Source organism: Tupaia chinensis, unplaced genomic scaffold (assembly GCF_000334495.1).
Source record: "Tupaia chinensis unplaced genomic scaffold, TupChi_1.0 Scaffold000081_1, whole genome shotgun sequence".
NCBI lineage: Eukaryota > Metazoa > Chordata > Mammalia > Scandentia > Tupaiidae > Tupaia > Tupaia belangeri.
The window spans coordinates 5449223-5477092 of NW_006159542.1; the positions used below are offsets into that span (position 1 = coordinate 5449223).

Below are 27870 nucleotides of genomic sequence, written 5' to 3' on the forward strand. Positions count from 1 at the left end.
GGGGTCTTCTCCTGCCCCCCCCCCCACTTGTATTAGCATGCAGTGTGGGGAAGGGGTGTGGCTAGGATCTGTGAGGATCTCTCTCTACAGAAGATACACAAACAGCTGAGAAGCACATGAAAAGATGCTCGACAGCATCGGCCATCGGGAAAACGCAAACGCCACCATGAGCTGCCACTTCCTACACTCCACACCCTCTGGGATGACTGAAACCAGAAAGGACAGATGGCGACAAACATCGGTGAGGATGAGAAGAAATGGGAGTCTGCAGACGCTGCTGGTAGGAGTCTAGATGCCCCGGCCACTATGAAAAACAGCCCAGCAGTCCTCAAACAGCCACCCGCGATGCCTCGCCCTTGCTGGGCGTCTTTGGGACCCACGTACAGTAACCTCATTTTACAGATGAGCACCGTGAAGCTCGGAGCAGCTGATTCCAGAGGCAGGAGAACACACAGAACGTGGCAGCTTGAGCCCTGGAGACCTGCCCCAAATCCTGTCATGCCACTTTTTAAAAGCTCCATTGTCCTGCCTAAAATGGCCAGAGTGAGCTACCTCCCAAGGGAGAGCCGGTGGGGAAATTCAGGTAGAAATCTTTGCACCGTCCCACAGTAGGTGCTCCATAAATGTGAGCTACTAAGGACAGGGTTAGAGAGCTAGAAGGGTCAGTGGTGGGGTCACACCCAGACTCCACTTCCCCTGTCTCTGACACGTGCTAACCAGCACACAGAGGCTGCTGGAAAAGGTGGCTGACCTGAGTAAACGAGCTCTGGACTCCAGTAAACAGCAGTCCACGTTCCCCAGGTCAGAGACTGTCTGATGTAACCACGGGGTTCTCATATGCCCCCTCCTTCTGTTAACTGGTGGCCCACATGACCCGAGAGTTACCCCAAACTCCCCCTAGCGCTGAAGGGGTAGAATATCCCTCGGGCTTTGCTGCAGAGGTGCGGAGCGACTGACCAGCAGGTGGCAGCACAGGCCCATCAACCTTCTGAAATAGCTCCCTACCCTGAGCTACTGAGCATGCTCAGTGCTGCTAAGGCTGCAGGAGAAACTTCAAGGCGTCACCAGGCTACATTCTACAATGGCGGCATGACAAGCACCGTGGTTACTAGCCACCTTCTCCGTGCTGCGGGCTTCTGTGCATTCGTTCACTTCATCTTCACAACAAAAGGAAGAAACGGAGGCACAGAGGAGTCAAGTGGTTAAACAGCACCTGCTGGTCTTTAGAGCAGAGGGCTTTTCCCCTTCCCCACGGCCCATCCAAGCCAGAATCAAGCCACTTGGCTAGTTTTTCTCACAGGTCTGGGCCTGGAAGGATATGGATTAAGGCCCCAGAAGTAATGGGACCCCGTGGCTACTGCGAGGTCAACGAATGAAGGCAGTCCTTTCTTCTCGGTGACCTGGAGCAGAGGCAGGTGTTTTCACCTCCTCCTTCCGGAAGCCTGAGCCCGCAGCAGGGGCGCTCACTGTGGCTGTCACAGAGGTGCCTTAACGCTTGGCCCAGACCTGGCTGAGGCCAGCAAGAAACCGCACCGGTGGGCCTGGCCCCCAGTAGATGGCGCTGTGGGCCTCGGCTCCCAACAAGCGGCCGCAGGGCTACTCCAGCCTTCACTGCCCACAGCAGGCTTCTCACCTGCATCCATCGAAGACATCGTGTCCTGACAGATTCATTTCACAGATGGGGAGACTGAGGCTGGTGACAGTGGGATAAAGAGGCAGGTCTAATAGCAGGGCCGCGGCTTTCCCCTCCACGATCCTGTCACGTGGAACCCGTTTTCACTCACCTGCCTTCTTTCTAATGTCCCCACTGAGCAACAGTGACAACAGAGCTGCCACCTAGCAATGAGCACGCGCTGGGATTGCCCCCAGATCCCACAAGCACCTCCTGGTTCTTGCCAGGTGCCTCATCCATCCCCACACAACTGAGGATGGAGACAATCCCCGCTTAGCAGGCGGAAATGAAGGCCCACAGGGGAGGTGGCCCTGCTGAGGCCCAGCACTGAGGGGCAGGTGAGATGCTAACGCTGCCGTCTAACGCAGAGCCCTGGACCATTTCTGCCTTCACTGTGTCTGTCCTGTGCTGGTCTCAGCACACTCTGAAGTATGTGTGAAAGGTGTCGTCCTACAGCAGGTGACTCGTGCTCCCCAAGGCCGCCCGCCACAGCAAAGGCAAGGAGAGCTAAAGATGGCATGGCCAGTAAGAAGCAACGGAGGCCCAGGTTTATCTATAATTCCCGTGGGCCAGCCCAGGGCCTGGCGGTGACCAGCTGGAGCCCACATCGCTGACCATGTGGCTTTATACCCAGACCCAGAAGCTTGAGAAATACACTGGGCGCACGCGCATGCATGCACAAAACCCCCAAAAGAGGGGGAGATGGAGAAGGGACTGCAGGGTGAGCGTGCCCCCTGGGGGTGCTCTTTCACTTTCTCTCTCCCATGAGTACACATGCCCTATGGCAAATTAAAAAAAAAAGTAATGCAGTTTCCTGGATGGGATTCTGAAGTAGAGAAAAGACTTTAGATTAAAATTTAAGATGACATAATGGCTACATTTTTGGACTCCTATGTAGTTGACTGTGGTCTGAGTCCCAGAGCCAATGGCTTGAAACTTATGCCGGGCGCGTGTGCGTGCATGCCCAAGACCCCAAGAGGAGAATGGAGCAGAAGGGATTGCAGCATGGCCATCCCTCCTGCAGGGATATTTCTTGCTTTCTGTCTCTGTTTCTCTCTGTCTCTCCAGGAGTGCACGTGCCCTATAGCAAAAATCTCTCTTAAAAAAAAAGTTAAGAAAATGTAAATAAACTATGGACTTTAGTTAATAGATTACTATTAGTTCACTAATTGTGACAAATATACCATATTTTGTTTTACATTTTGCCAGAGGGCATGTGCCAGAGAGAGACAGAGACAGTGGAAAGTGAGAAAGTACCCCCGTGGGGCATGGTCATGTCACAACCCTGTCTCCATCTCTCCCTCCTCTGGAGATTTGGGCACGCATGCACGTGCACCCGGCATGTTTCTCACGCCACCAAGTCTGGGGCTCGAACTGCACGGAGTGTGGCACCCAGCTCACTTAACCACAAGGCTATGGGTCGGCCCCTAAAGTACCTATTAACATCAGATGTTAATAGAGGGGGCCTGGGGGAGGGGGCACGTGGTGATGGGAACTCCCGGAATTATCTGCTCAATTTCTCTATAGATCTAAGACTGCTTAAAAAATACGGTTTACTTTTAAAACATGAGTATTCACTATTTGCTTGCTGAGAAGGCCCACAGGAAATGGAAGATACTTAGGGTCCTAGAGCCCCAGGAAGCTGTAAGCTCCCGGGGGCAGGACTGCCTGTCTTCTTCACTGCTGGGTCCCCAGAGTGCCCTCCTGGTACTTGGGTTTGCTGAATGACTACATGAGCGTTGGGCTTGACCTGCACATTATCCACGGGGGCTGGGGGGGGGAATGTAGGAGAACACGGCACTGGGTTCTCCCCGCCTGACCCTGAACGCTGATGTGTGCGTGATGCAGACAGAGGCGGGAAGGCTGCAGAGAAGGCTCTTACACAGCGGCTGGCGGGTAAGGCACCACGGGAACTGAAGAGATGTAGGCACAGGCTGGCAGGGCTGGCGCTGGGGGCGCGGCTGCCAGGTACCACAGTCCAGGGGGCGGCCTTGGCGGTGACACTGCCCGCTTGCTCCTCTGCCTGGGGCTGGACGCCGATGGTGAGTGTTTCCTCGTGGTGGCTTTTTCTGCCCCTGAGGGAGGAACGGCACAGAGATGAGGGCCCCTCCCTTTGGGAAACAGCCCTCTGCACCCCCTGCTCGGACCAGGTCAGGAGAGCAGCGCCCCCCAGCTGACCTGCCCCGGTCCCGAGCCCTGGTCAAGGAGCTCTGAGGGTCTGGCTGAGAGGAGACACAGACCTTGAGTCCTACCAGAGTGGGCTGAGTCTGGGCCGTCTGTCTCCAGCAGGGACCCCACTCGACCACACAGGGGACAGCGACGGGCATCGGTGGGAGTCGGGCCCAGGGGATCCCTGATGGCAGGGCCACCTGGAATAGGAGGAGGAGGTGTCGGGAATGGCTTTGGCCTGAGCCATCAGACCTGCACCCCCACAGCAGCCCCCTGCAGCCCCGGGCTTCCCTGGGACCCCCCAAGGGAGCCTGCTCCCGCATCATCAGTGTCAGTGACAACCAGGATGGCGAGAGCGTGAGTCAGGCCTGCGGTCTTTTATCAATCCACAAGTCACCGCCCGTTACAGGGGGGAGACTGAGGCTCTGAGAGCTGCGTAACGTGCCCAGGTCAGAGCTGGGGGGCGGCGGCCCTCTGGCCCCAAGCGCGGGCTCTCCCGACACGGGTCCCTGTTCTGCCACAGTGGGACAGACCTATTATCCACGTAGGAGTGGCCCCTGGGCACAAGAGAGGGTGGGAGGGGCCCAGGGGCAGGAGGAGGTGGGCACTGTCGTTCTCTTCCCACACAAACGCCCAAGCACGTCTGGGTGAGTCCCGGGGCCGGCCCGCTTCTCCTTCAGGTCACAGCTTGGTCAGCACCCCTCTGGGGAGCCCTTGCACCCAGTAAGACTGAGTCATGTGCCCCCCCACCTGCCTGATGGCCCCTACCCCAGCTCTGGTCACTCTGTCTTGTTATTGTCAGTCCTGCTGAGAGGTCACTGCGAACAGGGCCAGGACCCAGTATGGGTGGTGCCAAATGAATGAATAAGTGAATGGAGAGGCCTATCAGAATGCTGGTAAAGGCACAGGGACATAGTGATGAAGAGCCATGGCTCTGGAGTCACAAAGACTTTGGTTCGAATCCTGGCTCTACCACCTGGTAGCTGTGTGCCCTTTGTCAAGTTACTTAACCTCTCTGAGTTTCAGTTTTTTATCTACTAAATGAGTACCTTCTTCACAGAGCTAAGAGGATTACTGTCCCTAAGGCCCTCAGATGTCCTGTCTACAGCAGGGGTTTCATAAAGGCGGCCCTGTCATCATAGCATTGCTTGACAAGGCCTCAGAGACCAGCACCTCCAATCCTTTCATTATGGATGTGGAAATTGAGGCTCAGAGAAGTCAAGGAACTAGCCTAAGGTCACACAGTAAACCAGTGGCCATACTGGGACTAGAATCCAATGTCCACATTCTCAGGCCACTGCCCTCCCTGTCACTCCTCCCTGTGGGCCTGGGGGAACAGCTAAGGAGTGATGGGACCGAGGATGAGACATAAGATGGACCCTCCCCACTGCCAGCTCCTGCTGCCTGGTGTCCCCCCTATCAGGGCCTTTCAGGGACTTCTTGAATCAGGGAGGGTGGCTTCAGGCAGCAGTACCTAGGGCAACAGGGGCGATGGCAGGACACCTAGAGAAATCCCGTTCCCTGGTCTGTCCCTCCAGCCGGCCACCACGACCTTAGGGCAGGCCTACGTCTCAGTCTCCCCCGAGAGCGAGAAGCTGCATCCTCAGCTGCCCCAGCATGGGTGCTACCCCAGGGGCCACGCCTCACCTGTGGCCTGGGTCCTGGCGGGCTGGCAGTGGGGACAGGAAACCGTGCCTCCGCCTCTGGAGACAGCCTTGGGGGACAGAACATGGTACTCCTGACCTGGGGAGAGAAGCCACAGGGTCACCGTCGGCCCACTGCACGGACGGAATTGGGGCGGATTCTGGTATGATTATCTTTCTCTTCTTTCTTCGTGTGTTTATTTTTATTTTATGTTTTTAATTTCCGGAGGGTGTGTGTACTCCTCAGAGAAGAAAAAAGAGAGAGAGCAAGCGCATCCCCCGGGTGGGGGTGTGGTCATGCCTCTGTCCCCTTCCCCTGCTTCTCTACCCTGCCAGGACTCGGGGCAGGCACACACATGCACCCAACATGTTTTTCAAGCCACAGGTAGTGGGATTCGAACTGTGGTTGGCCACGTGGGATCTGATTTTTCCTGTGAAGCACCTAACTGCTGTGCTACAGGGTTGCCCCAGGCAGTTTAACGTGCGTCATGTATAGCACACACTTGTACATACGTGAGAATATGCACATATGCTGGCAGACACAAAACCACATCTGTCTGTCTATTGACTGACGCTCTCCCCGGCCTCTTACTCTGCTTCATCCCGGGTTCTAGGACCAGCAGCCTGGTTCCTGACATACAGGACCAACCGACACACCCGTGTCGGGATTTCAAAGCAGGACGCAGGGACACGTAAGGCAATGGTAAGAAGTAACCAGCACTGCCCTCCCCCGACCCCGGCTGCTGCTTTGGATCTGAATGGCCTGCGCTGGGTCACTGGCATCTCCCTGTGCCCTGACTGGCTACGGAATGGGGAGAACCACAGGGCCAGCTTCGTGGGCTTGCTGGAAGGACCACCTAAGGGTGCCTTGTCAGTGAGGTACTTGCCCAGCACCAAAGGTCCTTCAAAACCTGGCCCTGACCTGCTTTCCTGTCCCTGAGTCCCAGATGAGGCCTGCAGAATGGTGCCTGCAGGTGCAGTGACGGGGGGTCCTTCCCTGCAGGGCTGTCCTGTGTCGTGCTGGCTCACGTGTTGTACTGGGCAGGCCGTGTTGGGCCCTGGACTCACTGCGGCTCTCATGTCTAACTCCAGGGCCTCTGTCTCTGCCTCTGAGGGCTTCATGGGGCAGGGCTGTGTCCCTCCTCCCCTGCCTCATCCCCGGCACTCAGGTGAACGCGTCTGAGGTCCTCGCCCTCCCACTCAGCGGGGTCTCAGTGGGAGACGGCCACTTACTGCAATACCCACTCGTTCCTGTCTTTTCTGCCATGTAGTCAGGTTCGCAGAGGGAGAAACCGTATCTACACACACGCGAACTTCAGGAAGTTCATGGAAATTTCACGAAATGAAAGGACAAGTTCATTTTGGTACCAATAATGTTTAAAATCCAGGCAGAGTCTCTTCATAACACACACTTTCCATAAACTTTTTGAAAACCGCTTGTGTGTGTGTGTGTGTGTGTGTGTGTGTGTGTATGTGTGTATTTTTTTTTTAAAGAGAGATTTTTGCTATAGAGCATGTATACTCGCTGGAGAGACAGAGACAAAAAGCAAGAAATCACCCCCAGAGAAGTGGCCACACCACAATCCCTTCTCCTCTATTCTCTTCTTGGAATCTTGGACATACACACACATGCGCCCGGCGTGAGTTTTTAAGCTGCTGAGTCCGGGACTTGAACCATAGTCGTCTATGTGGGAGTCCAGCAACATAACTATTATGCCAACTGCTGGTCTTGTATATAGTTTTTAATATGATGCACTTTGGAATGCCGTGTGTCATCTCAAGCTTTCTTCCTTGCTGGGTACCTAGTTCATGACGCCGAGGCCCTCGGGGAGTCGGCGCCTAAAGGTGAGCCAGAGTAAACACTACGAGGCTCAGTGTTCGCCTTGTGGGCCCAGGTCTGGCAAACAGCAGGTGCTTCACAGCCCTCTTCAGGATCGACCAGGAACCGAGCACGGGCCTGGCGAGAGGAGGCAGCAGACGCTGTCCAGGACTCGAACTGCAGTCGGCCATGTGGGAGTCCAGTGACATAACTGCTACAGCATCTGCTGTGTGCTGGGGAAGGCGTGGACGGACGGCTGAGCAATGCACTGAGAACTGCTGTCCGTACCACAGTGCGGATATCTGAATGGCTCTGGGCAAACGCAACAGGCTCCTCACACAGAGACCGTAGGGCCTGTGCCCAGCCGCAGCCTCCCGCCCGCCTACCTGTGTACTGGCCCCGGAAGGTGACCCTGCCCGGCTGTCCGGCACTGCCCACCCCTCTCGTTCTGTCCCGAGGTGCCGGCGGACTCTCCTTGGTGGTCCTGCTCTTCTCAGAGAACAGCCCGGGGGAGGGGGGCTCCGATTCCGAACCTGGGGTGAAGAGATGGGCATTAGGGGGTGCTGGGAGGGAGGTCGCGCAGCTCAGGGAGTGGGCGTATCACCAGTTCAGGCTCTGGGGTGGATGCCTGGGTTTTAATCCCAGATCTGCCTCTCAGTCCTCGTAGCTGACGTAACCACAACCTCGGCCGTGCGCCAAGCCTCGGCTGGACATCTGCGTGCACGCTGTCAACGCACCTTTACAACAATCCCGCGAGGCGGGCACTGCCACTGCGGCACAGCTAGCTGTCCCTTAACTGCTCCAAGCAGGCCAACAGCCCGGCCAGCGACAGTGCAGCGGGGCTGGGGTCAAACCTGGGCTACAGACCCTGGAACGACATGTCTCCAGGTGAGAGCTGAGCTCTCAGGGCTTCATGTGGATAAGGCGCGTCGTCTCGCAGGGGAGGCTAAGCAAGGTGAGATACTCGAAGTCCTTTCGGACACCCAGGCATGCCTTCAGCGCACAGCTCACGCACCTCTGATTAGATGTGCGTTGTGTTTCAGAGCACTACGCTGGCCTAAAACACACACTAAAAGTCTTCTTCACGTGTCCTGGAACACGCTTGCTGCAGTCCCTGACCACTGAGCCAACAGGCCCCACTGTGGCCTCCAGAAATGGGTGGTGGCGGGCAGTCACTTACTCAGGGACAGTCGGGGCACTTCCCGAGGCACTGAGGAGGACCTGGCGCGTCGCCTTCCTGCGGGCACGGCTGGCTCTGTGCCTTCGGGCTCACCAGACAGTCTCTCTGTGGATTTACTAGGCAGAGGGAAGACAGATGTCACAGGCTGTGGCTCTGCACCGCCTGTGAAGATGACAGGTCTGAGGTCAACTCCGAGAGACGCTTCTGACTCAACGGGAGGAAGAGAGCGGAGGTGGCAGCCAGACGCTCTGGAGTCGACTCACAGAAATGGTCCCGAGCCTCTCTGATCCTCCGCCTCCTCAGCTGTCACGGGACTAAGCAGAGCGATTATGTCTGCGGGTTACTAGAAGGGTCATTGAGGCAGCGCCCATAAGACCTGTGTCGGAGTGCTCTCCCACATAAATGCTCCAAAGTGAGCCGGTTTTACTGTCCTCCTCGATGAACGGCAAACCGAGTCGGTGGGTGGAGGGGCGGCATCCGGGGACTGTTCCAGCTCCAGCTGTGTAGCTGGGTGGTGGGCCCAGGGATGTTCATTGTAAAGGGCTTTACTATTTTACTTGCTCTTTTTTTTTAGAGGTTTTTAAGGCACATGCACTCGCCAGAGAGAAAGAGACAGAGACAGTGAGAAGGAAGTGAGAAATCACCCCCAGAGGGGATAGCCTCGATCTCAGGCATGCAAGCACACACTCCTAGTGTGAGTTTCAAGCCACTGGGTCCAGGACTCGAACCGCAGTCAGCCATGTGGGAGTCCAGTGACATAACTGCTACAGCATCTGCTGACCCCAAAGAGCTTTATTGTTAACACAGTGAAAAAACACAGCGAGGAGTGATTAGTGAGAGGGATGCGCAGGGCCTGAGCCTAACATCAAGGGTGAGTGGCAGCCGCTCACTTAAGTCAATCTTCCACAGCTGCCACCAGGGCACAGAGGGGGTAGTTGGGGTCACCCACCTGCCATAATGGGGGCCCCAGGCAGCTGAGGACTCCGCTGGCCGGTCCCGGGCCCGGGCGGGGCGGTCGAAGGCAGACGTGGGGCGCGTGGGGCTGCCCTGGGGGGTCCGGTGCAGGCTGTCCTCTAGCCGCAGACGGAGCCGGGACACCTCTTCCTGCAGCTCCCGGATGGCCTGGCTGGGGTGCAGTAGAGGCCACAATGAAGAACTGGGCACAATGGACAGAGCTGTGGCCACCTGAGATGCTGCCCAGACACGGAGGCCTCTGTCCCGTTCCAGCAGGTGCAGGGACCAGCTCTGCCTTCAGATGTTTCCAGAACTTTCCTGTGCATCCACTTGTCTTGCCACACACCTTCACACCTTTCTGGGTTCCCGTTTCTGTGCATGAAGTGAATGAACGAGAACCTTCTTCCGAGGTTTGCCTCTCCTGACAGGGAGGGCCTGAGCACCTGCCCAGGAACACCAGGGACCACGCTCTCAGGGCAGAGATGACGACACAGAATGAAGAGGGCATGGCCGAAGTTCCATGAAAAAATCCCAGTCCTGACTATCTGTCCAGGCCTGGCTCCTGCCTGTCCCTGCTCAGTAGGTCCCTCATGGGTTCCCCCAAACATTTTCATCTCCCTGCTCCTGCCAGAAGACATCCATCTATGGTCCCCAGTCAGACAGTGAGCGCAGCAGGCGGGGAGTGCATTTCCCCTCTGGTAAGCCCCGAGCTTACACCGCATAGGCACTCAGAAAACACGCTGAACCGGACCCAGGCTTCTAGAGACAGCAGGGTAATGGGCTTTGCTGGGGGCGGATGCAGAGACACCACAGAGCCTCCCAGAACCCACGGACCGGGAGGTGCCAGCAGGTGGAGATGCGGGGTGCTGTGGGCAAGGCTGCAGGATCCCCAAACACAGCCCTGACTCTTACTCACAGGTAGAGCAACGAGCTACTAGCGTGGGGGGAGGGGAGAAAATCCCAACAGTACTTCTCCCCACTCAGCCCACACGTCTCTAGGGCCTGGTCCTGTGGCCATTGCTGGAACATGGCAGTCGCACCCAGATACCCCCACACTAGACCCCCACACACGGAGCAGCATTATTGCCAGGCTGGGTGCAGCCTGGTCTTCAGGACTGGTCTACATCCATTCCCTGGGCCAGCTTCTGAGGTGGGGGCTCCCCTCAGGGTCCGTCCTTGCCTGGGGGCCCCTGTGCTCATGGGTGAGTATCTCCTGGAGGCACATCCAGCAGCCGTGAGCTCCAGACGAGCATGCCGGAAGGAGTGGCTGTGTCCCAGTGCAGTGTGCGTCCACGGGCAGTGGGTTCCCCTGGCAATCCCCAGGGAGATGCTTGTTGGGGTTTCCAAGGCCAGCTAGAGGCCAGTGGCAGAGGGAGGGCGGCAGTTCCCAGCACTAGTCAGCCTGTGGAAGGCGGAGTTCTGGCTCTGGGTCCCACAGGGGCGTGTCAGGCCTGGGATCTGGCACAGCCACCTGGGTGTCACTTCCCCTCTGAGCAGTTTGTGCTCCGTCTCAGCCTTCTTCACTGAACTCGGGTTCCTGGGTGCCAAGTGGCACCTGTAAGTCATCTTTCCCTGCAAACTCACTCCCCCCTCTATGAATGTGGCCAGCCCGAAATCGGAGTCTCCTGGGCCTTCTTGTTCCTTGAACACTCGGGAAGTCCACTGACTCTGCAGCCTTGGGCCCAGGTGCCTGCAAACCTCTTCTTAATGCATCCCACCATTCCCTCCCCACCTCCTCTGGGTCTAGGCTCCCTGGTCTCCCTCCTGGGTGGGCAGTCTCTGTAGCATTCGGCCTGGGCACACCACTGACTCGATTAAAATCGCCCTCCTTGTCCTTCTGATAAGCCTTTATGCATTCATGAGTTCAGCGAACACCTCCTCTGAGCTGAGACACCCAACACTCTAAGCACGGCGCTTGAGGACCTCCGAGATCTCCCCAGGTCTACCCTGTCTGCTTCTGTGCCTTCATCACTCACCACTCCAACACTTCACATGCAGGGATCTGGCTATAATGAACATTTGACTTCTCAAAGGGGATGGGCATTCTATTACCTCTAGACCTTTGTACATGTTGTTCCCTCTGCTGCAGTGACCCTTCCAGGTCTTCTCCTCTTGGTCTCAGCTGAGATACCACTTCCTCTAGGAAGCCCCCCGGAAGCATCTGCTATCACTATCCTTTATCACACTGGGGGTACAACTGCCTACTGCTCTGTTTTTCCCACAGATGATGAGCTTGCAAGGCCAGGGACAGTATCTTGTCCACTATGGTAGTCCCAGGACTGACACGCTTTAGCGAGCAACTCTCTCACTCCTATGCTGCTGTCAGGGGAGTCTGCGGGCGCGGATTTATTTAACTCAGACCAGGAAGCCAAAGGGCAACAGCTGGACATGACTCCACCCCGTAGGCAACATGACAGCCTCACAGCTGCACAGGCCAAGGAGGCCTCGGATTGGTTACTGCAAAGCCGGTGCGGTCCAGGAGCTGCCCCATCCAGCAAAGCATGTGACTGGTTAATTGCCAAGAGCAACAAAAGGCGGGGAAAGAGAACTGACTGATCTAGTCTCACTTCTGTTCAAGTAAGGAGCGACTTCCTTAGGAGAAAAACTGCACTTGGATCTAACGCAAAAACAAAACGCAGCCGTTTCTTAGCTCCTCCACTGAGTGAGGTACAAACCACAGAAAACCTACCCCTGGGAAGGGCAGGCTGGTCGAGAGGAGGGACAATGGGGCTGGGGGAGTCTCGGCACTGGAAGGGCGACCCTCTGGGTCATCTCCCACTGCTGGACACGGGCTGGAGAAGTGTCCAGGACGTCTAGATCAGCATGGCTTCAGAGACAGTCCTGGGCTGGGAGGCAGGACCCCAGCTCCATCTGGACCCTGCACCACCACCACTGCTGCCGCCGCCACCGGATGTGTGAGCTGGGCAGGCCCCACCCTCGCTGCCCCCAGCCCTCTCTCTCCCTCAGGATGGGGAGTTCGAATCCAGAGTGCCCCAGGACCCAACTTACTCTCGCCCTGTCCTGGTGAGGAGGAAGCTGGAGGTGGTCCCGGTCAGTCCACAGGGCAGAGGGGCAGCTGCAGGGGCTGGGGTCAGAGGTGGGCTGATGGTCCTGCCGGGGAGCAGCTGTTCTGAAATCTGCTTTTGCCCCTCGAACTCCGAGCCAGGGACCACTGGGGAGGCAGAGGGAGATCAGAGTAAGTTGAAGCAGGGGGGACCCTCAAAGCTCAGACTGACAGTGGTGGAATGACAGGGGTAAAGGGACAGTGCCAGCTGAGGTCACATGTGAAGGTCCTGATGTGTCCAGTGACCCACTGAGCTCAAAACCAGATGCGTTTGTGCTGAGAATATGGGTGCAGAGAGTGTGGGGGTGAAGTGGGGCTGCCAGGCTGCTTCTGACTAGAACATGCCCGCCCCCCACCCAATCCAAGTCTTCAGGAACACCCAAGAGTTCAGGGCTTCTTCTCTAGGGCCCCCCAAGATTGTCACCATCTCCCCATGTTCTGGGGCAGGTGAGTCTAAAGGGCAACAGGAGGGGCTCTGGTGTTGACGGACATGCTTTGCAGCTTGCTGGAGTGTCAGCATCCGGCCATGACGCTGCGTGATGTCATCGCTGGGGGAGACGGTAAAAGCAACGGCATCTCTGGGTATTATTTCCTACAAGTGCACGTGAATCTACAATGATCTTAAAATAAAAAGCTTAATTTAAAATTTAATCAACCTTAGAACAAGGCAAAGCTTGGGACCAGCAGGGGGCATAGTAGTTAAGGTGCTGGACATTCCCATATGACGGATCATGGTTCAAGTCCTGGGCCTGGTGGCTTTCTCTCTCTCTGTCTCTCATCAAATTAAAATAAATGAATAAATGAATATTAAAAAACAAAACAAAATAAACAATCAAAAAAAGGCAAAGCTAAACTGAGGTGTTGGAAGTCAAAACAGTGGGTAAGCCGCATGGCACAGTGGAAACTCAGCACTCCAGGGAGCCAGGGCCACATGGAAGGTCCCGGGTTTGTGTCTCGAAGTCTCCCTGTGTGTGCTGGGCGTGTGTGTGCCCAGGATCCTGGTTGGCCGAGGCTGGGAGCGGACTGCAGTGTGAAGACCCTACAGTGGGTGCCTGCCTCTCTCTCCGAAGAAATAAGTAAATAAACTTGAAAAACAAAGTCAAAAGGTGGGGAGGGGAACAGAGCCTTGGAGGAGCTTGACGAAGGTTCTGGCATCTTGATCATGTTGAGTTTCTTATTTTTTTTGAAGAGATTTTTGCTACAGGATGCATGCGCTCCCCAGAGAGACAGAGAGAGACAGAGAGATAGAAAGCGAGAAATCATCCCCCAGGGGGGATGGCCACACCACAATTCTCCTCCATTCTCCTCTCGGGATCTTGGGCACGCACGCACACATGCCTGGCGTGAGTTTAAGCCACCAGGTCCAGGACATGAACCGCAGTCAACTACATAGGAGTCCAGCAACATAGCCATTATGCTAACTGCTGGTCCCATCATGTTGAGTTTCTTAGTCTGTGCTCACTTCGTGAAAATGCATCAACTGATGTTCTTTAATTTTTTTTTTGCTTATGTGTTTGTTATTTTGCTAGAGGGTAAGTGTGCTTGCCAGAGAAGATGAAGAGAGACAGAGAAGGAAAGTGAGAAAACATCCCCGCATCCCCCAGGGGACAGTCTCATTGCACTCTCTCTTCCATTTTCCCGTCCTGTCGGGATGTGGGGCATGCATGCATACACGTCCTGTGTGCTTCTTGAGCCGTCCGGTCTGGGACTTGACTCATAGTCGGCCATGTGGGATCTAGCTGACTTAGCCACCATGCCATGGGCTATGTTTGTTTTATTCCAATAAAAATTTCATGTGCAGGTGTGGTGATTAAGGTGCTATACTCTTACATGGCTGACTGTGGTTCAAGTCCCAGACTGGATGGCTTGCCTTCTCTCTCTCTCTCTCTCTCTCTTTCTGGTATGTGCATGTGTCCTGTGGCAAATTTAAAAAATATTAACAATAAATAAATATTTCTTTTAAATTTTCATGTGCATTTCTTTAAAGGTAAAAGCCTGAATCACAAGTTTGTGAGGCCATGTTTAGTGGGAAAAGGAGGTTACCAACCATTCACGTGCGACAATCCCATTTCTGCTTAAGTGCGGTAAATGCAAAGAACCACGCACCAAACTGCAGCGCTGACCGTTTCCAGGGCAATGCTTTCTCCCGATCCCTTTGTTAAGTTCCCCACAAGGAACATGTATAGTATTTTGTACCCTAAGAGCTAAGGCAAGCTTTCCTGTCTGTTGGCTTTACTGAGTCCATGCAGTCCAGTGGCCCCCAGGTTTCATGTCCTGACCCCCCCCCCAGTGCTGTCCACTCACCCATCTCAGCTGCCAACGCACGCTCCAGGCAGAAGCTGGGCGCCCTCTGCTGGAGAGGGCTGCTGGTACTGGAGCGATGCCTCTGGACTCGCGTCCTGGGCGTGCTGGGCTCAGCAACTCTTCTGGGGACCGGAAGACCTCTGGCCATGGGGTGGGAGGCTGAGTCCTGGGGTACCGACGTGCTGAGGGGCTGGGCTAATGTTCCCGGGGTGCTGGAGACCATGAAGGGAGAGACAGAGACCCCGAGGTCATGGCATCTGAGCCCTTCCACGCACTCAGCCAATAGCTCCCAGGCTTTGGGGCGCCACCTCTCTGGCAGTGTCTCTAAAGGTGCACCCACTTCACACATCCAGCTCTCCGTACCATGTGCACCAGCACCTGCCTGTCCCATGTGTGAAATAACACTCGGGGGCCGGCAGGTGGCGTGGTGGTTGGGGTACTGGACTCCCACGTGGCTGGCTATGGTTCGAGTCCTGGACCTGATAGGTTGCTTTCTCACTTCCCTCACTTCTCTGGTCAAATTAAAGAATAATAATAATAAAATGAAATAATTCTTAAAAAAAGAAAGAAAGAACAATGCTCAGTCCATGTTTTTGGAAACTCTAAAGAGAACTCGAGTCCCTAATCCTTTCTTCCCAGGGACCCCTGGGTGGCCATGCGGTGGTGACTCCATCACTGCACCCTGCACTCATGTCCCCTCGGCCCACTCCTTTCCCTTTGGGTTCCAGCCCAGTCTCGTCCCCAGGTGGCCACCCAGAGTGCCCCTGTCCTTGTCTTCTGCTCAGCCCACACTGCCCCACCTAGTTTTTATTTATTCTCCCGTTCGCTCATTTACTTGCTCAACAAATATTAACTTCTTGGTCTGGCACTAGCTGGCTGAGTGGTGCTGGGCAAATCACTTCCCCTCTCTGAGCGTCTGTTCTCTTCCATCCGGAAGATGGGAACAAAGAACCACAATCAGGGGATGGGGCGAGGGCCTGCAAATGCCAGACCACTCGCCCTATTCTGAGCATCGCAGGCCCGGATTCCCAGCCCAGCCCAGGTGGGAGACACTGTGGGACAATGGGGGTCCCAGGATACCTGATATGGGAGAGCCGATGCTCCGGGGTCTGGGTGAGGGGTGACACTCTGCTGGTTTCTGAGCCCACAAAGCCACTGTCTGTCTCTGGAGATGCCATCCAGGGCTCCTGCAAAAGACATATCCCTTTCAGTCGGGGAATGTGCCTAAGGCACCCTGGGAAGCCCTTCACAATTCCTGGCCTGGGCCTCACACTCCAGGGGCTCAGCGACAAGGGAGGCTGGCCCAGCAGCAGACATCAGGCCCAGGGTGTGACGGTCCCATGCCCTCAGGACTCCTCACCCTGAGAGGACCCTAAGCAAGTGCCGCCACCCTGAGGAGTGACAGCCAGCACCCTGGGGAGACAGCATAGCACATGAGGAACAGAAACAGGAGCAGGATAGTCATTCCTAGTGTCCTCGGGCACGGGCCCGGAGCGCCGCAATCTTCTCTGACTACAGAAATGCTCAGGCCCGAAGGACTGCGAAAATAAAGGCCATCTGACACCCCCGCCTCCTGCACACCAGGTCTTAGTACAAGGCACTAAGAACACCGCGTGGCATACGTGCCTGCCCTGGGTGAGCTCCCGGTCGAGCACAGGGCCTCCTGACCACAAGCTTGTCAGGACTACAGCGGGGTGCATGCACGTGAATGTGTATGCGTGTGCACACACTGATGACACAGACAGCTGGGGTCAGGAACTCACCCCAGCTGTGGCAAGCAGGCTGGGGGAAGCACGGGCACTGGGCCATGTTCTCGGTGGGGGGGGCCAGGCTCCTGGCAGAAGGACAGGAGGAGGGTGGCATTGGGTGTTAGCCCTGAGCGATGGCAGGACTGGGGCAGCGAGTATTATGAGAAGGAACGGCAAGACAGAGGCCTGGAGCTGGAAGCCCACACGCGAGGGCACTAACCTCCAGGGGCGGCCCGCCAGCTCGCTGCGCCGGCTTCCGTGGAAGGCGCTCAGAGGTGCTGCTGCCCTCCAAGCTGGTCGTGCTACTCCGGTGCGACACTGCGGACCTGGTGCCCAGGGCGTGGGGTGCCATGCCAGGGCCTGGAGGATCAGCCTCTGCCTTGCCCAGGCCCGGCAAGGACCTATCTCTGGCCATCGATGTCTGGAAGCCTGGTGGCTTCACACACACCATCTGCTCCACGGCCTCCCTGGCAGGAAAGAGCAGCCCATTATCCCTGGGCCCAGACCTGAGCCGGCAGCCCAGGATGTGAGCTCTGGAGTTGGAGACCCTGGGTGCCCATCGAGCTGTGTAACCTTGGGCGAGACCCTTCCCTCTCTGAACCTCACTCTTCTCAGCTATGGGATGGGGATGTCACCCAGTACGCCACAGCAGAAACTCTGAAAACAAACAGGCTAAAGCAACACTTCTGTCTTGCTTTTATACATGGAAGAACTGTTTACCGTGTTGTGAATAGAAACCAGCTTCGAGAATAAATAGGAGAAACATGAAAAGCATATTCTGTTCTAGAGAGAGCTGCTGCCTGCTACAGGCGCGGGCCGGAGGCCTGCCCGCACGCACGCTCTGCTGGCTCGCTCTCTTTTCAAAGAGAGATCAAAGGAGGTGTTATTGACATAAGAGCCCAGAGACGTTCTCTGTGATGTTCTCAGAGGCTGGGAAGGCGAAACTGCCATTTAATGCTGCGTCCATCCCGCTGAAGATCACGGCCCACACCACGCCTGCTCGTGTCCAGGGCCAGCAGCGGCGTCCGTCCCACTCTGGCGGGTAGGAGGGAGGCCAGGTCTAAACCCCGAGGAGCTGTCAAGCTCAGCTGACACGACCGCTCTGATCTGTTCTAGGACATGTGGGGAGGCTCAGTGACATACTTGAGGGGGGCCCCGTGACTTCTTCCACCCTTAGCTGGGGGGTGCCTTGGGGGCACCCTGGTCGCTTCTGCTTTTGCTGGAGCTGGAGTCGGCCCGTCTGCTTCCAGGGTACAAACGCCCTGCTCCTCCCGCTGCTCCTCCTCCATCCTCATGGCTTCCGGGAGAGACTTCACACTGAGGTACCTGGAGAAGAAGGTGCGAGGGGCGTGACCTCAGCCCAACAGGGGCAGTTGAGACCCAGCCTCTGGCTGGACACTCAGTCAGGTGACTCATCTTGCTCCTGGGGTCACTCACCGCTCCAGGAGGCCATGGAACTCCTGCTCCACCTGCAGCTCTTTGTGCCTGAGTGGGGTCGGGAGGGCCTGTAGCCTGTCCCCCACCTCACTGCTGCCAGAGCTCACCTCCATGTTCACGTGTAAAGGGCAGGGGCTGGCGGCGGCAGGCTGGGGACAGAAAGGCAGAGGGGCAGAGATGCAGCAGGTACTTACAAACATTTTTTAAACATTTCCAGCAAAGGGGGACCAGCAGTTGCTGTAATGGCTGTGCGCTGGACTACCATATATTCGACCACGGTTTGAGTCCCAGACCTGGTGGCTTAAACTCACGCCAGGCACGTGCATGCCCAAGATTCCGAGAAGAGAATAGAGGAGAAGGGATTGCGGCATGGCTACCCTCCTGAGGGATGATTTCTTACTTTCTGTCTCTCTGTCTTTCGGGCGAGTGTACATGCCCTATAGCAAAAACTTCTCAAAAAAAAAAAAAATTTCCAGCAAGGGTCCAGTAGGTGGCACGGTGGTTAAGAACACTGGCTGACCACAGCTCGAGTCCTGAACCGGCAGCTCGCTTTCTCACTTTCCCTCTCTCTCTTACACCCTGTCCCTCTCTGGTGAAATTGAAATAAATAAATGAATAAAGTTAAATAAAAAAATACAACAATTATTTAATAAACAAAAATTGCCAGCAGGTGCGTGCAGGTGTGTGACAGAGAGCAAAAGTGAGAAAGCGCCCCCCGATGGAGCATAGTCACACCGTGATCCCTTCTCCTTCCTTTCAGGATTTGGGGCTCACATGCCTGGCATGTGTTTCAAGCTGCTGGGTCTGGGATTTGAACCACACAGGGAACCGTATGGGACCTGGCTTCCTTAACTACCAGACCATAGGCCAGCCCCTTAAATACTTCTTTAAAGCACCTACCTCATAAGGCTCGTGCTGGGTGCTGAGATGTGAGAAATACATCAGCTTGTGAAGCCCACCACCCTTGTGTCAGTATGTGTGTGCAAAATGTCGAGACTGAACCATGTGACTGTGAGTACTGGTTACCACGAACTGGGCACCTCCTGTGTGTGGGCACCATGGAGACATCATGTCCAACCACCCGGCGTGCATACCATTTTATAGACCGATACGGAAACAATGTGCCCAATGTCACCCAGAGGAAGGGGCAGAGCCAAGATCTGAGCTCTGCTGTGCCGCTGCCAGAAGGGCCTTCTGCGCCCGCCTCCCACCCAGGATGGCTGCCTGGCCCCTGACACCTTCACCACAGGGCCACAGGGCCCCTGGAGGTGATGTGCTCAGGTTTCTGCTGCTGCTGTGTGTGATGCTGCCTGGGAGAGTTCTCCCGTCCTCCAGCCAGGGCCCAGAAGGAGGGAAGACCCTGAATCACTGGGCCAGCAATACCTCTGCTGTCCTAGCTGTCCCACCAATGCCTTTCTCCTCCAGTCCTGGACAAATAAGCGTTTAAAGTGAGCACCAAGGAGTTGGCGGCTCACGGCCCTGACCTTGTCACCCGCGTGACTGGCTCACCTAGGAATGGCGGTCATCTCTCCAGGGGCTGTGGCGGGAACTGCAGAGACTACAAAGCCTCTTCCCACGCGGCCCTTGTCTAGCATCTCCCTCTGTATGGGTGGCCCCCTGCACCCCCAGGACCACAGGCTAGGGCCCAAGATCACCCTGGGCTTCCTTCTCTCTCACCACCACTCCAAGGGCAGCCAAATGGACCTTCTAAACCCACCTCAGTCCACGCACACCTCTCCATCTGCCCCGCGTGTCCCAGCCTCAGATCGGCCCACTTACACATCCTCTACGTCATCCCCTCCTGCAAACCCCTGCAAAGTTCAGGTCAAGCTCCCGAGTACCCCATGGGCCCCTACAACACAGAACCCCTGTCCACCTCTCCAGACACTGCTCACTGTGAGTCCCCTCACTTCCCATGATAGCCACAGGGACTGAGCCTCGAGCCCTTTGCACGGGCTGGGTGGAATTTCTCCTTCTGCACCTGGTAATTTCCACTTACCTTCAGACCTCATTAAAACAATACTTTTATTTATTTATTTATTTAACTTTAATTAATGAAATTTATTCATTTATTTTTAATTTGACCAGAGAGAGAGAGAGAGGTAGAGAGAGAGAAGGAAAGTGAGAAAGCAAGGCACCAAGTCCAGGACTTGAACTGCAGTCAGCCATATGGAAGTCCAGTGCCCTTAACGACCACACCACCTGCTGGCCCCTTAAAATACTACTTCTTCAGGAAAGTTCCTTTAACCTCCCTCTGCAAGCGGAGTCATGCTACCTTGTTATCTACTCACAGGACCCCGTAAGTCTCCTTCAGAGCACGGATCAAAATGATCATTAAACAACCATGTAAGGCTAGCCAGTTACAAGGGTAACCATGGAACCATGCACATGGCCGATTACGCGGCTGAAGTCCCAGACTCAGCAGCTTAAGAAACACGCTGGTGGGAACCAGCAGTTGGCGTAATGGCTATGTCGCTGGACTCCCACGTAGTCGACCGCGGTTCGTGTCTCGGACCCGGTGGCTTAAAACTCACGCCGGGCGCGTGTGCGTGCGTGCCCAAGATCCCGAGAGGAGAATGGAGGAGAAGGGATTGCAGCGTGACCATCCCCCCTGGGGGGTGATTTCTCGCTTTCTGTCTCTATGTCTCTCTCTGTCTGTCTGGCGAGCGCACGCGCCCTACAGTGAAAATCTCTCCAAAAAAAAAAGAAAAAAAAGAAACACGCTGGTGCCTGTGCATTTGTGCCCAAAGCCTGAAAGGAGGGAGAGGAGGAGAAGGACTACGGTGTGGCCATGCCCATGGGAGTTGCTTTCTGGCTTTCCCTCTCCGTCTTTCTCTAGAGATCGCAGGCACCCTCTGTCAGAATTTGAAAAACACAACAAAACCCAACCGTAACTAGCTCAGCTGTACAGAACGTGCCACAAGAGTCACGGCCACCATCCCCAGTCACGGCCACCATCCCCCCTTTCCCTCCCCACCACAGGTCATGGGTCCTGGGTATGGTACACACTTGTTACACACGTAGTGAAGACATGAACTAATGAAGAAATGAACACATGGAAGAAAGTTCAATACGGTTGGGCTAAGACGTACCTCGGGGTAGGGAGTCTGGGTGGCCGGCGTGGGGGCTTGTCCCGAAGGAGCTGGCAGGTATGCAGGCTGGTGGGGGAAGGGCGCAGCTGTGCTGTGGGCCAGAGCAGAGTCGGATCTGGAGGACGCAGGTTCTTGCTGGGTCTGGTCTATGCGGTCCTTCAGCTCTTCCAGGCGGATTCCCAGATGGTATATCTCTGCTTCCAGCTCCCTGGAATGGAGAAACATCAGCCCCAGGAGGCAGAGATGGCAGCCACAACAGGCCAGCCCTGGCCAGGTGTCAGAGTGGGGACCCCAGGGAGTGCCATTTAAGACCCATTGAATGTTGTCACCCATGAAACGAATCCCGGCTCCCTCTGGCCCCAGTTCCCCGCTGTCCAGTGAGTGGCTTCAGCTCCGCTCTCCAAGGCGGCTGCTCAACGCCGAAGGATGCAAGTCTCCACTATCAAGTTCTCCACCCTTTGGACGTGGTGCTGAGTGGGCTGGGATGTCCCTGTTCCCTGGTGCCCAATTACGAGAGCACAGTGCCTCCCTCCTGGTGACCCAGGGGACCCAGGGCTTGAACCATCTGTCTTCTTGGGCTCCTCCCCCGATCCTACTGTCAAGTACCTGCTGGGATCAAATTTCCCAGGCGGTCCCCTGGAGCCGGAGAGCTGCTGGGCATGGTGCTGACCCCTGCAGGCCTTCAGATACTCTTCCTCCAGGGCTGCGTGGGCAGCCTTCAGCCACTGGAAGGCCTGAAACCAGATGAGGCCAGCAAGGCCTGAGTGCTCGGTGCCCAGGGCCTCAGTCCCTGCAGACTCAGGGCGAGAAAGCTTGTGGGGGGCCCGGGGACTCACCCGGGCCTGAGTCCCTGGGAAACAGAGGCTGGGGTGGGGAACCTCAGGGTGCACACCCTGACCACGCTTTCTGCCATCAGAGGTATGACTTGGAGCACTGGCACCAGCTGCAGAGGACACCTACCCTTTCTGGGTAGACCTACAAGGACCCCAATGACAGTCACGGTGTCAAATAGGTCACCATAAGGACCTAGTATTTTTTTTTTTTAAGAATTATTTCTTTATTTTAAACTCCATTTGTTCTTATTATTTTATAATTTGACCAAGGAGAGACAGAGAGAGAAAGGGAAAGTGAGAAAGCCAACCGCCAGGTCTGGGACTCAAACCACAGTTTGGCCATGTGGGAATCCAGCGCCCTTAACCACCACACCACCAGCCAGCTCCAGGGACCTAGTCTTGAGAGATCCTAGATCCTCCTGATTTGCAAAACTCTGGGCTTCAGAAAATTAGTCTGTTTCTTGGGACCAGCAGTTAGCGTAATGGCTATGTCGCTGGACTCCCACGTAGTCGACCACGGTTCACGTCCTGGACTCGGTGGCTTAAACTCATGCCGGGCGCGTGTGCGTGCGTGCCCAAGATCCCGAGAGGAGAATGGGGGAGAAGGGATTGCGGCGTGGCCATCCCCTCTGGGGGGTGATTTCTCGCTTTCTATCTCTCTGGGCTTCAGGTCTGACCTTGTTTAAGTGGGGCGATGACCGCCACTGTCTCACCAGGCTTAGAACAATGAGATAACGCACTCAAGGGCTCACCACCATGCCTGGCACACCACCGCCATGGCTCAGTAAGTGGTCCTGGGCTGGGTAGGAGGGGCTCGGGAAAGGCACAGAATGCAGGTAGGCGTGGCAAGTGGGTTGTGGGATGGCATACCACAAGTGAGGGAAAACAGGGATACTCCCAATTTTACCTAGATATCTCGAGAGGAAAAACAGAAGAAAGAAGAACTAGCGAAGCCGAAATGAACGGCATGCTTTGTAACGTGGTGCTCTTTGCTGAAAACAATGAATGGGGTATTATCCTGGATGTGCTGATCGCACTCTGCATGCCTGCTTTGCAAATCCATGTTACAGCCCACAAAGATGTATGAAAACGAAATGCAAATAAGAAATGATAAAATCCAATTCCATTGAAAAGTAAGTGGTAACTATTGTGATACGGCGGTGATTGTCATGGGCAGCAAAGCTGGAGCTGTTTGCTCTATAAGGAGATGCCACGTCTGGGGTTCTCATCTGTCTTGCAGCAGAAGAGGCCCCAGTCACAGTTCTGGGGACGCTGGTTGTCTGCGGGCCCAGGGTAGCTCCGGAATTGAGCAGTACCTGGAGTTGGTCCCGGGGTGTGAGCCGTTCAGCCTGCATCAGTCCTTCGAAGGACTCCACCTGGACATGGGGAAGGGAAGAAAACACACTCGTTAATCCAGACCCCAAAAGGAGACTGCTGCAGAAACCCACACTAACCCATAATCAGCTTTGGTAGAAACAGGTTGGCCTTGGGAAGTGGAGTTTCTGCCAAGTGAGGAGAGAGGGGTTTGAGAAATAGACTCTACCATTGGCCTCAGACAGAACAGCCTTGGGAAAAATCAAAGTAGGACTTGCAGGAATTTATCCACAACAGAATACATTAATTCACGTGTGGGAAGGCTGGTGAGCTGGGATTCTCGCTGCCGTGTGGTCAGGGGCGGCAGGAAACAACCTAAATGCTTCTTCATGCAGTCAACAGGAGGAAGGCACATATATATGTCCTGGGGCATAAATGTCTCCAAGACCTATTTTTCCAACATCAAATCAAGGTTCAGGACAGTATTTAAAGTATGCTACTGTCTACAGAAGATATACAGGGGAAAAAAGGAAAAATATGAATACATTGGCTTGTATATGATAAAAGACTTTTAGAAGGAGTCAAGAAACCACAACATCCATTGCTTCTGAGAAGATAGAGATGGGAGGGAGATTTTCTACCCTATGTTCTTCAACAATGTGAAATCATCGCCCACCCACAAATAAATATTCACACTTGGGACATTAAAAAAGTCAAGGGGCCAGCAGGTGGCGCAGTGATGAAGATGCTGGACTCAAATGGCAGACTGTATTCTGAGTCCTGGACTTGGTGGCTTGAAACTCTACTGCGCATGCATGTGTGCCTGAAATTCTAGGAGGAGAATGGAGAAGGGATGGTGGCGTGGCCAGCCCCTCTAGGGGGTGATTTCTCACTTTCTCTTTCACTGGTTCTCTCTGTTTCTCTCATCTCCAGTGAGCACATGCCCTATGGGGGGAAAATAAACTAGGAAAAAAAGTGGAAGCAAAGCATAGCATCTGTACTTAAGTACTTGGGTGACCATGTCCATAAACACAGGTAGGCATGGCACGGCTGTGTGTGGGAGGGAGAAAAGATGTACTTCTTACTAAATAGACCCGTCCTACTGTGTGTCTATCACATGTGTCTACCTTTTTTTAAAAATTATTTATTCAGTTTTTTTTTTACTTATTCTTCTTCAATTTCACCAGAGAGAGAGAAGGACAGGAGAGGGAGAAAGCAAACCACGAGGTCCAGGACTTGAACCAGGGTCTGCTATGTGGGAGTCCAGCACCTTAACCACCACGCCACCTGCCGACATTGCATCTACTACCTTTACAACACATTTTTTGACTTAGAAAAAAAAAGACAAGGAATGATTTGGGGCTAGAAAGCTCAAAGCTAAAGGTTATCAAATCATTCTGTTACGTGCTCAGGGACTAACAGAACATTCTATTTACTCACGGCACCCTCAGTTCGTTCCTTTACTTCTGCCCTACTTCTGCTCAGTTTCCTCACTTCCGTTTTCAGGATGCGGTTAAAATATACGTATCTTCACGAGCTGCTTCGAAGCATTAGCAGCATGAGGCCAAGCATGTGGTTATAAATAGACCTGCAGCCACTTCAGCTACTTGGACTGTTTGATGACTATATTAGGGCCATTCGAGAGGTAACTAAGAATTGATTTCTGTAATAAAATCACTAAGAAGATGGACAATTTATCTTAAAAAGAAAAAGGCAGAATAGAGGGCTTTTTTGTTTTGCTTTTTTTTAGAGATTTTGTCATAGGGCATGTGTGCTCATAGGAGAGAGACAGAGACAGGGAAAGTAAGAAATCACCCTCCAGGGGGGATGGCCACACCACAGTCCCTTCCCCTCTATTCTCCTCTCGGGATTTTAGGCATGCATGTACATGGGCCTGGTGTGATTTTCAAGCTGCCAGGTCTAAGCCTTGAACCACCACAGTCAGCCCTGTGGGAATCCAGCACCTTAACCACCATGCCACTTGCTGGACCCGATAATGGAGGTTTTATGACCCTCTCAGCATCTGGAATGAGCAGTCTCCCAGGAGCTGACCAGGAGACACTCAAATTCAGCTGGAGAGATTTTGCTGAGATGAGATGCCAAAGCAAGGGGCTAAGTCTGGGCACCGAGGAGGAAGCTGGCACCCCACAGTCCCTAAGCCAGGGGAGAGGCTCCTGTTTAGTTGTTTTTAGGTTTTTGCTATAAGGCATGTGTGCTTACCGGAGAGAGACAGAGAGAGGGAAAGTGAGAAATCACCCTCCGGGGGGGATGGCCACGCCACAGTCCCTTCTCCTCCATTTTTCTCTTGGGATTTTGGGTGTGCATGCCCATGCACCTGCTGTGATTTCCTCTCCTCTCCTTTCTTCCCCTCCCTTCCCCTCCCCTCCCCTTCCCTTCCCTTTCTTTTCCTCCTTCCTTCCTTTTCTCTCTCTCTTTCTTTCTTTCTTTCTTTTTTTTTAGAGAGATTTTTGCGATAGGGCACAGGCAATCACTGGAGAGACAGACAGAAAGTCAGAAATCACCCCCCAGGAGGATGGGCATGCTGCAATCCCTTCTCCTCCATTCTCCTCTCAGGATTTTGGACACGCATGTCCATGCATGTTTCAAGGTGCCGAGTCCAGAACTTGAATTGTGGTTGGCCATGTGGAAGTCCAGTGCCTTAACCACCACGTCACCTGCTGGCCCAGGCTCCTGTTTGGGACAGCAGAGTTAGCAGAGTGCAGAGGTGGACAGACAGCAAGGGAGTCCGCCAAGGGCCTCTCTGCTGAGCAGGCACAGCCCTGGCTTTCCCCGCGTGAGCTACTCCCACTCACCTTGGCCAGGAACTGCCTGGCCTGAGAAGCCAGCGCCTGGGTCCACTCTGCTGAGGACTGGTCCTTAGCCATGCTCTGCTTGCCCGGAAGGCACCTGGGGGTGGACGAGCCGGTGGGCGAGGAGGGGCAGGGCTCTCCTTGAGCCGATGATGGCCATCCTAGAATACACAGTTGCTTCAAGCTGGGGCCAGGAACAGGCTTTCTGGGGGCTGAAGGATGGAGGCCGAACCTCCAAACCACAACCTCCACCATCGTGTTAGGGCTCAGCCACCTCTCACCCTTACATTAGCGCAAGAAGGTGGTGTGGGCTGAGTGGGGTTCCCTCATTTGCAGGGGAGAGAGAGCAAGGCCCACATCTGCCCCGGGTCGTATAGCCAGAGTGGAGCCATACCAGGCCTCCGAGTTCCTAGCCAGTCGCGTGGACTCTAACTCAGGAAGCTGTGGTTTGAGGCCTGACCCTTCCCCTTCCTAACAGCGTGACTTTCAGCACGTCTTCCCCTCCCTAAGCTTCAGTCTGAACTATACTGGGGTGCCAATGGCGTGCACCTCACTAGGCTGATGTGGGGACTAACCGAGACCACGCGTGTCAAGGCTCAGTGCAGATCCTGGCCCCAGCATGACTCCCAAAGACATGCTCTGTGTTCTGTGTCTCACCCAAGACCACCAAGATGCCGAGTGGCAGGGTCAGGGCTTCCCCCACCCGCAGGCTGCTCTGCTCAGAGCAAGACCCTGTCCACATCTCTGCATGGCCTCTTTAAGTCAAAGGGCCTGGAGCGGCTCGCCGTCCTCCTGCCCTGGCCTGAAGTCAGTGCCATCCTGGCTATGCACCAGGTGCCCCCAGAGCAGATCACAGGCAGGTGGAAGCCTCCAGCCATGGCTCCCCTCCAAGACTCACCTGAGGCCTCTGAGGTCTGGGGGTCCTTGGTGGGACCCGGCTGCCACTCTGCTGTGCGAGGCTGTGGGATGGTGAAGGATAAGACCTTGGTCCCCTGGGGCATCATCCCGATGTGGATGCTATGACTGGGCTGGGGCGGGTCCGAATACAGGTTCACCTGCGGGAGAGCCAAGTCAGGGCTGGGGCAAACCTACCCACCAACCTTGTCTTCCCTCACTCAATCCTGATGCTCAACAAATGCCGGCTGTGCCAATAAAAACCGTCTTACTATGGAGCCCTTGGCTAAGAGCAGAACGCTAAGGGAAGGGCCTCCATGCGCTTTCATGTTCTCTTTATGCAGTCCTGAAAGGGAGGCAAGGCAGGGCCCATCATCCCCATCACACAGGACAGAAGACTGAGACTCAGAGAGGTAAAGTCACTCAGTCAGAGTCTCCAGCTGATAAATCCATGGACTAGGATTACCAGCCTGTCCTGTCTGACCCCACAGCCCGTTTTCTGCTATTAATCACATTTTATTAACACTATTTGTTATTATAATATATATTGGGTCACCGGGAAAGTCATGATACATTTTTGCATAGAAAAATATTTTAAAATATGTTAGACTTTCCCAACAATCTAATAGTAATGAATTAAAATTAATATTTTAAATAATAAGCATAGATATTTCCAATCATAATGATTATTATAATATTGATAATAGTAACAACAAATGAACGAATGAGCAGCAAGTGGACCCCTGACCTCCTATGGGAGAAGGCAGGAAGGGCTGTAACGGCAAAGGAAGAAGTCTGGACTCCGGCAGGTGAGCAAGGAAGGCCATGAGAAGCGTGAGGCTAGAGGGAAACCCTGGAGCAAGTGTGCAGAACTATGGGCATGTAAGAAGGTTCTCCTGGCCACGCCCTGCCCATTGTGTCCGGGCTGCCCACAGCC

General features: G+C 54.7%; 1 protein-coding gene across 12 annotated transcripts in view; it reads right to left on the reverse strand.

The window, feature by feature from the left end:
* Positions 1-27870, reverse strand: part of AKNA (AT-hook transcription factor) — a 61672-nt gene that overhangs the window by 2394 nt on the left and 31408 nt on the right. For 7 of the 12 annotated variants that reach the window (XM_027769577.1, XM_027769584.1, XM_014585680.2 and 4 more), the window contains exons 5-21: positions 26938-27094; positions 26043-26200; positions 23232-23291; positions 21689-21816; positions 21083-21290; positions 17991-18139; positions 17697-17879; positions 16774-17020; positions 15886-15992; positions 14806-15017; positions 12447-12609; positions 9433-9609; positions 8484-8599; positions 7690-7836; positions 5489-5584; positions 3913-4041; positions 3555-3747 (exon numbers count right to left, since the gene is read on the reverse strand). In XM_027769577.1, the coding sequence (XP_027625378.1) occupies positions 3555-3747; positions 3913-4041; positions 5489-5584; positions 7690-7836; positions 8484-8599; positions 9433-9609; positions 12447-12609; positions 14806-15017; positions 15886-15992; positions 16774-17020; positions 17697-17879; positions 17991-18139; positions 21083-21290; positions 21689-21816; positions 23232-23291; positions 26043-26200; positions 26938-27094 (2630 nt within the window). Of the gene's footprint in view, positions 1-3554; positions 3748-3912; positions 4042-5488; positions 5585-7689; positions 7837-8483; positions 8600-9432; positions 9610-12446; positions 12610-14805; positions 15018-15885; positions 15993-16773; positions 17021-17696; positions 17880-17990; positions 18140-21082; positions 21291-21688; positions 21817-23231; positions 23292-26042; positions 26201-26937; positions 27095-27870 lie in introns of those variants that run through there. The other 5 variants (XM_006142780.3, XM_014585683.2, XM_027769603.1 and 2 more) reach the window with 5 other exon arrangements.